The following is a 14943-nucleotide window of genomic DNA, read 5'->3' as shown; positions in this document are numbered from 1 at the left end:
TCTATTTTTGTGTTTCAGGGTTATTGTTTCAATGCTAATAGTGAAAAATGCTACCACCTCTCTGCTTTTAGGTTGGAATGTTGCGTCAGCAGGTTGAAGAACATGAAAAAGTCAAGCAAGAGATGGCCATGGAGTATAAGCTGGAGTTCAAGAAACTACATGAAGAAGTAAGATTTTAATTCTGTTATGTGTTGTATAATTCTGTCTCTTCAACCCATGAGAATTTTGTTAATGAGCCAGTTTCTACTTCATAGAGTGGATGTATATATACCAAGGGAGGTGCAGGGGTGGAAATCTATTTCTCTGTTCTTAAACCCAGGTAAAGAATCTTGCCTATTTATATGTTTGATACTACCTACAACAGCGCTTCTAAAATGTGTTTGTTGGTTGAGTACCTGAAAGAAATAGAGCTATTTTTGTATAATACCATGAAATACTGATACCAAAAGCTTATATTAAATGTTTTAATTTTTAAGTTGAATCAGTTACTAGATTTTAAATAATGGAGGATCCAAAGGTTTCAGAAGCATTTTGGGATAGATAAGAAAAGTAAGAAAACTCTATCAGTTAACTCAGTTTTATTCTTCAGATTGGGAAAAAACTGCTTTTATTTTCATTTAATTCCACAGTACTCCTCTCTTGCTTACTTACTCAGTGTTCTGCAGGAGAATGGTTCAAGAACCACAGGCCTAGAGAAGAGAGGGGTTTTATTTGCTGCTTTTATTGTGGGGGCAGGTTTGGGGGCCCCTAAGTGTAAGGCGATTGTACATTGTAAGAAAAATTAAACTTCTGTTTATAAAATATTTTCCCTTTATTTTTTTCTTTGACTCAATATATTTCTTTTCTGGTGTTTATTTTTTATATGTAGTTTTGAGTTATTTTATCTGACATGCTGTCTATTTTCAGGGGTACTAGTGAGCTCTATGCGTGCTTTCATAATGCCAATTTGTTGTATCAGCACTATTTACACATTCTTAAATTTTAAGTCTAAAAATAACTGTGTCTACAGTTAGGCAGACTGAAGAGAAGCTATGAAAAGCTACAGAGAAAACATGTAAGAGACTTCAGAGGAAATGCCAAAAATCACAGGGAAGATCGGTCTGAAATTGAGAGGTTAACTGGAAAAATAGAGGTATGTTCATAGTACAGATTGGCTCATAGTGTCAACCTTCATGTAGGAAAATGCTGTTTCTAATAGTGCTATTTCCTGAAACCAATTTTCTCTCATCTCTAGGACTACTACTGAGCTATTTCAAAGGTGGAAGGGTGATGCGCTGTGCATCCTGTCACCAGGATGGTTACTAGCTATCAGTAGCTCTCAACAGGGCAGTACCATCCTTTGAGGGCATTGGAAATGTATGGAGACATTGTTTTGGTTGTCAGAATGACTGGGAGTGAAACTGGTGTGTAGGGCACAGGGACCAGGGACACTAAACATGGTTTGGACTTTTCCACACAGGAAGGAGTATTGAACCCAAAATGCCAATATTGAGGAACATTGACTACCAGTTACTAGCTGTCCTCCATGGGCAGTGTCCTTGTCTTATTTATCACCTAACAGCGTAGGGGCTTTGTAAGTGTTGAAGGTACTAAGTGTTGAAGCTTTTTTGTACAGAGTACTCTGCATATCAGATTGTTTATCGTCAGTTCCCATTTAGATATGGTAAGTAACTTACCTCCGCCTTTGCTGACTTTGTTTTTATTAAAACTGATAACTCCATGATTATTGTATATATTCATTCCCTAGAGGAGTTAAGGGAGCGGTGGGTTAACACCACCAAGAGTAGATGAAAGAGCAGCACGAGGCTGTCACTTTTTTCCCCTTAGATCCCCTCCTCTGTCTATGCTCTTGGTTCTCAAGTGTACCTAAGAGTCACCCAGGGCCCTCTTTAGGCTCTCAGAGATTTTGATCCAGTTGTATGGCATGCGAGCTAGGACTCTGCATTTTATCTAGCTTCCCTAGCCAATGCTAATTTGAGAAACATTGTTCGACATCTTTGTGTGATTACTTACAATTTTTCTACTCAGTGACCTGTCACCCACAAATGCCAGTATGTTATTACTACCTAGAATTTTAATTTCTGCATTTAATATTTTTTTACATCTCAATATTTTTATACATTTGAAGAGCTTAGAATCAGATACTGCTTTCCCTCCAGCCCTCTTCAGTGAAATCTGGGGTTTTTTTGAAAAACCCTTCATGTTCTTGTTCCCCATTACCACTTCCTGACCATTGTCTTTTCTTTGTACCTCAGAAACTCCATCTTTTTTTTTTAACATCTTCTTTAGAGTATAATTGCTTTACAATGGTGTGTTGCCACTCTCTCAATTTGCTTTATAACAAAGTGAATCAGTTTACATATGTCCCCATATCTCTTCCTTCTTGCATCTCCTTCCCTCCCACCCTCCCTATCCCACCCCTCTAGGTGGTCACAAAGCACCAAGCTGATCTCCTTGTACTATGCGGCTGCTTCCCACTAGCTATCTATTTTACGTTTGGTAATGTATATATGTCCATGCCACTCTCTCACTTTGTCCCAGCTTACCCTTCCCCCTCCCCGTGTCCTCAGGTTCATTCTCTAGTAGGTCTGCATCTTTATTCCTGTCTTGCCCCTAGGTTCTTCTGACCATTTTTTTTTTCTTTTTTTAGATTCCATATATATGTGTTCACATACAGTATTTGTTTTTCTCTTTCTGACTTACTTCACTCTGTGTGACAGTCTCTAGGTCCATCCACCTCACTACAAATAACTCAGTTTCGTTCCTTTTTATGGCTGAGTAATATTCCCTTGTATATATGTGCCACATCTTCTTTATCCATTCATCTGTCGATGGACACTTAGGTTGCTTCCATGTCCTGGCTATTGTAAATAGTGCTGGCAATGAACATTTTGGTACATGACTCTTTTTGGATTATGGTTTTCTCAGGGTATATGCCCAGTAATGGGATTGCTGGGTCATATGGTAGTTCTATTTTTAGCTTTTTAAGGAACCTCCATACTGTTCTCCATAGTGGCTGTATCAATTTACATTCCCACCAACAAGAAACTCCATCTTTGATTTTCATGTCATCAGCATATACCACCAACCAGTGTACATACAGCCAAAGTTAGTCATCTTCTGATCCCTGGTTACTCCCCTGTTCAAAGACTTCAGCTCCCAGTTCACTGTCATTCTCTCCAACCTTGCTCTTACCGTAATTCTTGAGGATTTCAGTATCCACAGGGATGATGCTTATAATACTGTGGTCTTTGAGTTCCTTGGTGTTCTTTTCTCCACAGATATCTTGATCTCCTATCTGTCTCTTCTCCCTTTTCCCATTGCCATTTCTTAGGTGTTATCATTACCAATACTTGCAACCCTCCTAGAATCACATTTTTAAGCATCACATTCTCCAACTACCATCCCTGTCTTTTCAGCTCTCTCCCTCTGGCTCCTGATGCTCGATACTCACCTGACCCCCATCCCTTAAAGTGCTTGGATCCTGCCACTTGTCACCACTCTGTCTCTACCTTGTGTCCTCAGTTACCAGTCCTTACCCAGCTTCCATCCCATGGTTACACTCCTTATAGTCCCCTTCAATTCTGTGCTCTCTCTTACTTCATCGCCTTTGCTTGGCAAAACTGTAACTCTCGTTAAATCCAGCTTTCTCCCCACTTTCTACCTGTCGTGTGTGGCAGACCATGGCTGGAGAAAAATATAATCGTGCTGACTGGCCTCATTTTAAATTCATGGTCACTCACCTCAAATGGGTCCTCATGCTGCCCAGAATCATATTATATTTCCCCTCACTCTCCTACTTTCCATAATGACTGTTTCATACTTTCTCTTTTCTTGAATTTTCAACACTTTGCCCCACATCCTCACTTTTGGGGATGATCTTTCTTTCTATTTCATTGAGAAAATAGAAGCTAATTTTCACAAACTTCCAACCTTGTGTCTACCTGCCTATTTGCAACTGCACCCACATACTCTGCCTTCCTGCTGGAGGGACTGTCCATGCTCTCCCTATTCCCTACCCACAACATCATTCTAGAAATGCTCCTCTCTTCTGCATCTTCAGGTTTTTCCTCCCTCCTGGATATTTTCCACCAACATGCAAACTTCCCCCCTCTTAAATATCCTTTCTTGACCTCTCTCTTCATCCTCTGGATACTGCCCCATTTTTCTCCTTCATTTTATAAGTAAACTACTTTAAGTACCTATACTTGTCTCCAGTTCCTTTCCTTTCATTTTTCTTACACCCACTCAGTAACGCTTTTGCCCCCTCTCTCTGCAGAAGCTATTTGCATGGAGGTCACCAGTGACTTCCCCATTACTCAAGCCTGTGGCCAGCCCTCATGTTCCCCATCCTGTCTGCAACATTGGACCCAGCTGGTCTCCGTCCTCCTTACAACTCTTTCTGGATTTGGCTTGGAGAACGATTGCACTTTCCTGGGTTTTCTCCTACCTTGTTTGCCACTCTTTCTCAGTCTCTTTTGTTCCCCAACCTTTTAGCATTGGAACACCTTACGGTTGTGTCATTGTACTCTTCTTTTTTCTGTCTAGGCCCACTCCCTTGGTGATATCATTCAGTCTCATAGTTTTAAGCATTGTGTATATGTTGATAATTCCCACATTTGTATATCTAGTCCTGACCTCTCCTTTTTGCTACAGAATAATTTGCAACCTCCTGTTTCACATCTCCAATGTCTAAAGCTGTCTCAAACTTGACATGTCCAAAATAAAGGTCCTGATTTTTTTCTCTCCCATCTTCCAGCACCATTTCTGTTTCAGTTAATGGCAACTCCATTCCTCAGATTGCTCAAGCCTAAAAACCTTGGAGTCACCCTTGATTTCTCTTTTCCCAGCACAATAGCCAGAATGATTCTGTTGTAATGTAAGTCAAATCATGTCCTCTCCTGTACATAAGCCTTCCAGTAGCTTCTCTCAAAAGACAAAGTTATCATAATGACCTACGTAGTCTCACCGCCTGTTAACTCTGACCTTTCCCTTCCTTTTTTTCCTTTTACTCACTTATTCCAGCCGCACCAACCTCCTTGCTCATCCTTGAACATACCAGGATGCTTCCACTTCAAGGCCTTGTACTTGCTGTTCCCTCTTCCCAGAATAGTATAACTTCATCCCTGTCTCCCTTGGTGTTTACTTAAATGTTACTCAGTGTGGCCACTCCTTTTTAAAATTGCAGCCCCCAACTCTGAGCACTTCATGCTGTATTTTCCCCAAAACAGGTACAGTTGGCCTTCTGTATCTGTGGGTTCTGCATCCATGGATTCAACCAACCATGGATCTAAAATATTCTGGGGAAAAAAAATTCCAGAAAGTTCCAAAAAGCAAACCTTGAATCTGTCATGCGCAAGCAACTATTTACACAGCATTTACATCGTATTTACAACTATTTACATAGCATTTACATTGTATTAGGTATTATAAGTAATCTAGAAATGATTTCAAGTATATGGGAGGATGCGCATTGGTTATATGTGAATAATACACTATTTTATATAAGGGATGTGAGCATCTGTGGATTTTAGAATCTGCAGAGGCCTGGAACTAGTCCCCCACAGATACTGAGGGGTGACTGTATTACTATCTAATGTACTGTACAATGAATGTGTTGCCTATCTCCCTCCAACTGAGTGGGGCTAGAATTTTTGTTTTGTTAAATAGTGTATCCCCAGCACGTAGAACAATACCTGGCATGTATATGGTAGAAATAATGAATAAGTGAGTATCAGCTGGTGAACAGTAATTACCCTAAGCTAGCATGAGACTTCTGGAGTTGAGGCTCCTGGAGGACAGTGATGGAAAGACTGAGTTTCCTTTCCCTTTGGTTTGCCTCATTTTCATAAATACTGGGCTCATTTTTTTGATTATGCAACTTGAAGTTACTATTGATCCATCATTAATTTTGAACTGTTTGGCTTTGGGTTACAGATATCTGCTAAAATTTAATACAGATATTTCTTGTTATTCATGTCTTTGCAGTTCTGTTGAGATAATAAAAATTTGGATATCAAAGGATACTGTGTTAACTGAATCTATTTGGTTTCTGAGTTTTAGACACTGACAAGAATTGGGCTGCCCAGGGATTTATCTGAAAATTTAGTTGAATCCGTTCAGTTCCTGGGTTTGGATGTCAAGAATTTGGGCAGTGAGGGATATCTGTAATCATATTTTGAAATTTTCATTATCTTAGCATCAGTTTTCTGAAAAATCACTAAAAAAATTATTAGCAACCCTTAGGTGGCAGCAGATCTTTGAAAATCATGAATCCAGTATTTAGCATCTGTGTTTCATACTCTTCACCATTAGGGTGTTAAATTTAGAAAGACAGATCTCCAGAGGCACAGTATGTAAGGAATTTAGTATTACTCTATAGTTCTATCAGCTAAGTGAGTAATGGGGCTCCTGCTGTGGAGAAAGGTGCATGTGTACCCAGGGACCTGGGGAAAAATTAAAGTAAAAGTGAATCTGGAAAGTAGTGACAGCAAGGGGAAGCACTTAGAAGTTAAGTACCTTAATTGCCTCTTCAGGAATTTCGTCAGAAATCACTGGACTGGGAGAAGCAGCGCTTGATTTATCAGCAACAGGTATCTTCTCTGGAGGCACAAAGGAAGGCTCTGGCTGAACAATCAGAGATAATTCAGGTAAGTTTAAGACATTTTGGGATAATGAGAGGCAGAGAGGTTTTAATTAAATTTGAGCTAGCTTAATGCAGTGCGCATGTGCTCACCATGTCCACCCATGTCCCCACGCCCTCTTGCTCCCTTGCTTGCTGCTTTCCTCAGCGGTTCCTAACTCCTCACTCGTGCTCTTTCTTGCTCTCTCACTCTGTCGCTGTCTTGCATTCTCATGCTCACTCAACACTCACATTTGTTTCACTCTCCTAATCTTGGTCTCTCCCTGTCTCCTTTTCTCTTTCTACCTCTGCTCTCTCTGTCTCCTTTTCCATTTCTTTCTGGCTCTGGCTTACTTATTCTGGCTGCTTCTGGCTCTTGCCTTGGTTCCACTTCTGTCTGTGTCTTGTTCCATCTCTGATAGTTCGGGGTGCCTTGGCTGAGGTCCCTCAGCCAGGGAGCTTCGGCCAGTCCACCTGTTTGGACACAAATATTGAAAGATTCACGCTAGCTAAAAGCAGTATCTTTGTGGCAACAGAAACACTTCTTAGAACACTACTAGAAACTGTTTTTTAATGAAAAAGTAATGGCTTAAACAAAACAAAAAATTAGCTACCTAATTTAGGAACTTTCTTCTTAGAACATATTCAGTTTGTTTGCTTTTTCAATTAAAAACCAAGAACAAAAGGGAAATGAAAGTAGAGGGTAATGAATATTTGTGACCATCTTCTGTGTGCTAGACACTGTCTCAATGCTTCTTCTAAAAGTAGTTATCTAGAATATATAGTTATATGTTATCTGTTTAATACCATGATAATTTGTCAAGGTTGGTAGTTATCTCAGTTTTACAGAAGAGAGAATTACTGGAGAAGTTAAGAGAGCTAGAGAGAAGCTCTAAAAAAAATTTTTTTTAAGAAACAATCTGTATTATTTGCTGCTCTAAGTCTCAGTAATATATTGGCTTTTAATCATCCCCCCTGAAATATCAGCAGGCTAGTAAGCTACCACAAATGGCTCTGCTGTTAGTGAGTCTACTCAGAATGGCAAGAGGGGCCCACAGCAATCTCAAGGAACAAAATTACTTACTAGGCTGTAGCAAGCTATGCAGCCAGAGTGGGCCAGCAAAATCCTGGATGTCTAGACCAGCATTTTTTGGCCTGAATGCTAAAGCACTGTATAAACATAAATAGCTATAAGATATTGTAGACTTCAGATTGGCAAAATAGAAAATTGAGTCCTAGTTTTTAAGTTCTCAATTATTCATCTATGTAGTATGCTTATTGTTGATTGTAGATCCTTTTTTCAAATTACTATTGTGATTACTCAGCATAATTAAAGCTTCATTGTTAGTAAAAATGAGATTTTTATTTACTATAATTTAGCTGGGGCTAGAGTAAGATGCCTTTAAAAAGCCAATGTTTGTTTTCCCTACTTAAAGGTATTAGAATTATTCTTCTGATAGTTTTCTTTAAACTAAAACTGCTCTGATTAAGTAAAAAATGTTACTTATATTTCTTTTTCCCTTTTGGTCCTCATTTAAAAAATTTTTTTAAAATAAATTTCTGTATACTCATTACTCAGCAATAATAGTTATCATTTTGCCAGTCTTTAAAAAAATTGTGGTAAAAAGCATTAAAACTTACCATCTTAACCATTTTAAAGAGTACAGTAGTGTTAACTATATGCCCCTTGTTGTGTAACAAATCTCTAGAACTTTTTCAGCTTGCAAGACTAAGACTCTTTGAGCAACAACTCATTTTGTCTAATTTGTTTCATCCTTCCCTACTTTTTACTTTTGGCTGGAATATTACAGAGCAAATCACAGACATTGTCTTATTTCCCAACAGATAGGACTTAAAAAAAATAAACATACCAGAGTCACATTAACAGACTAAATAACTTCTTAAATAATTTAATATTTAGTCTGTTCAGATTTCCTGAGTTGTGTGAAATAATGTCTTGGACTCCAGTTAAGGTTGAAACATTGCATTTTGTTGATATGTGAATCACCATTGAACAATAAAGGTAGAAAATCTTGCAGATTGGATAAATGGATATCAACATCCACACTTCCCCCCAGTTTGAAAAAAATTTTTGATGTAAAGTTTTTTCTTCTGTATTTTTTATCATCTAAAAGTGGAGTTCAGGGAATTCCCTGGTGGTCCAGTGGTTAGGACTCAGCGCTTTCACTGCTGTGGGCAGTTCAATCCCTGGTCGGGGAACTAAGATCCCTCAAGCCACGTGACCAAAAAAAAAAAAGTGGAGTTCAGAATAACTTCTCACTCTTTGAGTCATATATTTGCTTGATTTTTTTCTTTTAGTCAGCTATTAAAATGACATAATACATGTTCATTTTAGAAAAATGAGAAAATGTAGATGAAATGAGAATTAAATAAAATCACTCATAATTCCATCCTTTAGAGATTTACCATGGTTAACATTTGCGTGTAAATTTCTTCTGACTTTTTCTGTGTTTGTATGCCGTGTACACTGCATTCATGTACATTTGGTAGGAAAAACACTATGTGTGTGTATGGGAAGAGAGGAATAGTTGCAAACTTAAAAAATTACTAAGAATGGCAAAATGTTGATAATTGTTGAAGTTAGGTGATGTATAGGGGTTCACCATCTTACTCTTTCCATATTGTATACGTTTGAAATTTTCCATAAAACATAATGTGAAAATGTAAATTATATGCTTACAATGTGACAAGCAGTATGCTAAGCACTTTATAATGCAATATTTTATTTAATTTTCACAAGTTAAAAATTTTCCTTTTTAAATACGACATGTCAACAAATGTGAGTCATAATGATTGTATAGAAGTTCAGTCTACCATTAAATGTCTTAATTTATATAACCAGTCTTTTGTTGTGGAACATTTAGTTTTTTTACTTTTTCACTCTTATAAGTAGTGCATGGGTGAACATCCTTATTTAAATATTTAGGAGTATATGTCTATTTATTTTCTTGGGAAATGACCCTAGAAGTGAGATTGCTGCATCAGAGTAGTCGTACATTCTTAAAGATTTTAATATATATTGTCAAAGTACTCTTCAAAGGTGCATTGATACACACTTTCACCAACAGTGTTTGGGAATGTCCATTTCCTCACACTTTCTCAATATTGTCCATTTCCTGCCACTCTCAGTATTGGGCACTATTATTTATTTTATTATTTTTTAAAATTTCTCCTACTTTTAGTCTTGTCTTTGTCAATCTGATAGGTGGAGAAAATGGTGTCTGATTATTTGTTTTAATTTGTATTTCTTTAATTATGAACGAGATTGAGCATTTTTTTCATGTACTTATGGCTATTTCCATTCTTTTGTAAATTATTTGTGTTCTTTTCTTTGCTCTTTTTTTTTTCTGGTTATTTTATTTATCAAAATCTGTTGTAATTTTAATCAGTAGAGATAATATTTTAAACTTTGTTAATTAGGAGAATACTTGCTTTCTATAAATTCAGCATATTTTTTGTTTCACAACAATAAAATAAAAATGTCTAAATGTACAAAGCACTAATCACTCTGACATATTATGTGGAAGAATGTAGAGCAGTTCAAGTCACAATACACTGATTTTCAAAAACCAGTATATTTTCTTCTATTTCAATCAAGCATTAGAGCCTGAGACCGAGAAGAGGTCATAATGAAACCTTATCCAACCAAATCAGAACTAAAAAAAAAAATTTTTTTTTTTTAATTTTTATTTATTATTTATTTATTATGTTTATTTTTGGCTGTGTTGGGTCTTCGTTTCTGTGTGAGGGCTTTCTCCAGTTGCGGCGAGTGGGGGCCACTCTTCATCGCGGTGCGTGGGCCTCTCACTATCGCGGCCTCTCTTGTTGCGGAGCACAGGCTCCAGACGCTCAGGCTCAGTAGTTGTGGCTCACGGGCCCAGTTGCTCCGCAGCATGTGGGATCTTCCCAGACCAGGGCTCGAACCCGTGTCCCCTGCATTGGCAGGCAGATTCTCAACCACTGCGCCACCAGGGAAGCCCAAAAAAAAATTTTTTTTAAACCAATAATGCACTTTTGTAGTCTCTTAGCACAGTTACCAAATGCTGCTTACATACATTCAACATCTAGCTTACTGGCATGATTTTTTATAAAAATGAGAAACTTTTGCAGATATATTATTAGAAGGTACACAGATTGCATTACATTAAACACAAAGGCAGTGTGGTCCTTGTAGGAGAAATCAAGTCAGTACCCCCTGGTAGAAATGTTCTATAAAAATGTGTCACGTTGAAGCGTCAGTGTTTTCAGCCAATTATCTGTCCCTGATGTATTTCCTTGGAGTATATGATCTGTCAGGACTTCAGGTTTCTTAATTCAAAATATCTGACTGAATTTAGGTACATCTGGAAAGCAGCTGAAAGGGTTTCTCCAATAGTCTGACATCACAGAAAGTGGGTTGAGAAATCCCTCTCTTTACCCAAAGGCATACTTGTTCTACTTCAGTCGTCAACAGCTCACAAAGGAAAAGAAAAAAAAAAAAAACAATCAAAACTTCCCCTCACACACAATCCCACACAAGCTAAACAAAAACTACCCCCTCCCCCCATAAAACCCCAGCACCAAAGTGTCAGTCATTCCTGGGAAATAGAACATACCCCTTGGATTCTCTGATTTATTAGCTGTTCAAATTTGAAGGACAGAAATGACCTTATGTCTTTGTGGGGAGGAGGGAAGACGTGTTAATAATGACCAGAGAGCCATTGAGAAAGTGCATTATCTATTACACAATCAACTTAGAGACCTGTCCTCCAACAGAGGTGGCCACAACTTCATTTAAATTCTTTGCTCATTTTTTTAAGTATATTTATATTTTACTATTTTGAAAGAGCTCTTCCTACATTAAATATATTAACTCTTTGCGGTTTCATTGCACTTGTGTGTGTTTTCCCAGTTTACCTTAATTCTGCTTAGTAATTTTTATGGAAATACAATTGTTTTATAAACAATTGTTTAGAATGGCTTAATTCTATTAGTTTTTTCTTTAAGGTTTTTATCTTTGTTGTCATACTATAAATCCTTACTAAGCCAAGATTTCTTCTAATGCTTTATAATTTCTTCTTAATATATTTGATCTGAAAATTATTTTGGTATAAGGAATTTGATAGGAATCTATATTTGTTTTTTTCCAAATGGTTATCCACATAATTTGTTGACTGTTACATTTTGAGAACTTTATAGAATGATTCTAAAATTCATATGGAAGGATAAATGAATGGTACTAGGCAACATTTTTAAAAAGAAGAGTAAAGGTGATGTTTCTTTTATCAAATATTAAAATGTATTAAATTTAAAAGTACAGTTGTTAAACAACATGACATTATTAGATGCAAAGACAGAATGATGGTTATATAAGCATAGGAAAAGATCAGTATAGTCACTAAAACATAAGGTCATTTCTGTTTAGAGGTCAAAGAATCACTTGCTCCTTTCCCTCCTGCTCAAATAATATAAGAGTGAAAAGGAAACATTCAGGGAAATCTTAGAGAACATAAGAACATTTGAAAAAAAAATTAAAAGTATTAAGCCAACACAGAGTGTAAAATATTTAGCTTATTCATAGTATGTGAGAAAAGTAAAGGCTGCATTGTATATGTTTTCCTTTTGAAATATTTAGATGAGCTATGTGGTATTGTTCAAGTTAGTTTTAGATCCTCTGTTCAATTATATATTTGTAGGTTTGAATATATGTTATATTTTTAAAAACACCATTTTCCTTACGAGGAAAGGATGATCCTAACTCAAATGTTAATCTGTTTTCTTGGTAGAATTATCACAGAGTTAATTGAATTGGCTCAGACCTACTGTTTAAAAGTTTATGGTGACAGAGACACAACAGTGATAAGAAGGTCTTACTGGGAGCTGTACCATTAATGGGCTGGCTCTTCAAGCTGCTACTTAGTGGAAATACTGCAGAGCTGTGGCCTGCACTGACACATTTGGAGTTGACTCTGATGGGGAGCTTCGTAAAAATTGATGCCTGCAGTGGCCATAACTTCATGTTGAGATCCTTTGGAAAATAAAAAACCCTTGTTGCTTTGTATCATATTCTTCTCAGTAATCTCACTATATGGAAAAGTTATTTTCTTGAAGTCCCAGGATTACATACCACAAAGCCAGGGGAGGATTTGTGTTCAACCCCCAATCCCCAGCCCTTTCCAAACTATTCTCACACTTTAGCTGCCCACCCTTGGTTTTTGTTTTTATCTCCATGACATAAATTGCTTTCTTAATTATTTCTTTACTTTTAACCACCTCTGTTGTGATTTGTGTTGTTGAAATAATTCTACCCACTCCACTAGAATAGTTAGGATGCTATATATTATATTAATAAGAGGAAACTCTGGTTTCTGGTTCAAAAAATTAGTGGCAGTGGTTAGTGGGAAAAAAAAAGGTTTAAAAATATATTAGCCTTAAGATACCTCTAACACCAGATATTTAAGAGAAATAATCATTATTTTATAACTGGTTTATATCTTTATTTCTGACTCTCTTCATATTGGAAGAGGTAGTCTTGAGATATTCTAGTGTAGCTCTGTTCAATAGAAATATGAGTCACCTATGTATAAAATTTTCTAGCAGTCACATTAAAAAAGTAAAAAGAAACGAAATTAATATATTCTATTTATCTCAGTTTATCAAAAATATTATCATTACATTTACATTTTTAAAAAATTGAGTCTTTGAAATCCAGTGTGTATTTCACGCTTTGAGTACATCTCAATTTGGATTAGCCACAATTCAGGTGCTCAGTGGCTATGTGTGGCTAGTGACTGCTGTATTGGCCTAGTTTATTCATTCTAGTTAATGAAAATTTAGAATTTGTTCTTGCAATGATTATGTAATTTTCACTATGCTTAAAAACGGTGTATTTGTATGTGATTGAATACTGAATTAATTAAAGATAGGCTATGCCTGCCCACAGCAGTCATGGCCAGGCTTTACAGTCAGCTGGCCTGGGGACCAATCCCACCTACAAGTGTGCCTGCAGTAATTGTGGTCCAACCAAAACAAGAGGGCACACCCACACATCCACACAAGGGGATACCCCCGGAGCACTTGGCTGAAGATGTAGCTGATATACCTCATACATAGAAACAAACACAGAGTTAGGCAAACACAGAGGAGACAAAGGAATATCTTCCTAATGAAAGCTAAGACCAAACCTCGGGGAAAGAAAACTATATGAAGCAGAGATAAGCAATTTACCAGATAAAGAGTTCAAAGTAATAGTCATAAAGAATCTCCAAACTTGGGACAAGAGTGGATGAACTCAGTAAGAGCTCAAAGTGATAGAAAATATAAGATCCAGTCAGAACTGAAGAATACAATAACTGAAATGAAAAATGCACTAGAGGGAATCAAAAGCAGATTAGAGAATGTAAAAGAATGGATCAGCAATATGGAAGACAGGGTAGTAGAAATTATCCAATCAAAACAGCAAAAAGAACAAAGGATTTTAAAAAATGAGGATAGTTTAAGGGATCCCTGAGATAACATCAAGCATACTATCATTGGCATTATAGGGGTCCTTGAAGGAGAAGAGAGAGAGAAAGGGACAGAAAACCTATCTGAAGAAATAATGGCTGAAAACTTCCATAACCTGGTGAAGGAAACAGGCATGCAAGTCCAGGAAGCCCAGGAGGAGTTCCAAAGATGAATCCAAAGAGGCCCACATAAAGACACAATATAATTAAATGTTAAAAGTTAAAAATAAAGAGGATCTTAAAATCATTGACGTGTGTGCGTGCGTGCGCGCGCGCGCGCGCACACACACACACACACACACACACACACACACACACACAGGAACTAGTTATATAAAAAGGAATCCCCCATAAGGTTGTCAGCTGCTTTTTAAGCAGAAACTTTACAGGCCAGAAGGGACTGGCATGATATATTCAAAGTGCTGAAAGAAAAAAACTTACAACCAAGAGTACTCTAACTGGCAAGGTTAGAGCTTCAAAGGCTCAGGGGAGAGTACAGCAGCTGGCTTGCGGCAGGCAGAACAGAGAGAGACCAACACAGACAATCCTAGCCACCTCGCCGTACTCCCCAGATGGAGACATGTATCTGATGGTGCACGTGGGGGCTGGGTGCTGAAACTCGGGCTTCAGAGGACAGACCTGGGGAGAGGACTGGGGTTGGCTGCATGGAGATAGCCTGAAGGGGCTGGAGTGTTGGCCAGTCCACAACTGGGAGTGTGTGCAGGACAGAGCCCAGGTCCACTTTAGAAGCCCCATGGTTAACATGCATGCAAAGGGAGAGGTGGGGCCCCACGATAGGAGCCTCATTCTCAGCGT

The 14943-nt window shown here is 37.6% G+C and overlaps 1 protein-coding gene across 11 annotated transcripts in view; it reads left to right on the top strand.

Annotated features, from left to right (window-relative positions):
- CEP63 (centrosomal protein 63) overlaps positions 1 to 14943 on the top strand; it is an 82206-nt gene that overhangs the window by 32118 nt on the left and 35145 nt on the right. For all 11 annotated transcript variants that reach the window (XM_059920288.1, XM_059920292.1, XM_059920287.1 and 8 more), the window contains 3 exons: positions 72 to 167; positions 1010 to 1132; positions 6537 to 6650. In XM_059920288.1, the coding sequence (XP_059776271.1) occupies positions 72 to 167; positions 1010 to 1132; positions 6537 to 6650 (333 nt within the window). The remainder of the gene's footprint in view (positions 1 to 71; positions 168 to 1009; positions 1133 to 6536; positions 6651 to 14943) is intronic.

The sequence above is a fragment of the Balaenoptera ricei genome, chromosome 4 (genome assembly GCF_028023285.1).
Source record: "Balaenoptera ricei isolate mBalRic1 chromosome 4, mBalRic1.hap2, whole genome shotgun sequence".
Lineage (NCBI taxonomy): Eukaryota > Metazoa > Chordata > Mammalia > Artiodactyla > Balaenopteridae > Balaenoptera > Balaenoptera ricei.
Note: the sequence above shows the minus strand (reverse complement) of the source record. Positions and strands in the feature narration are given on the sequence as shown.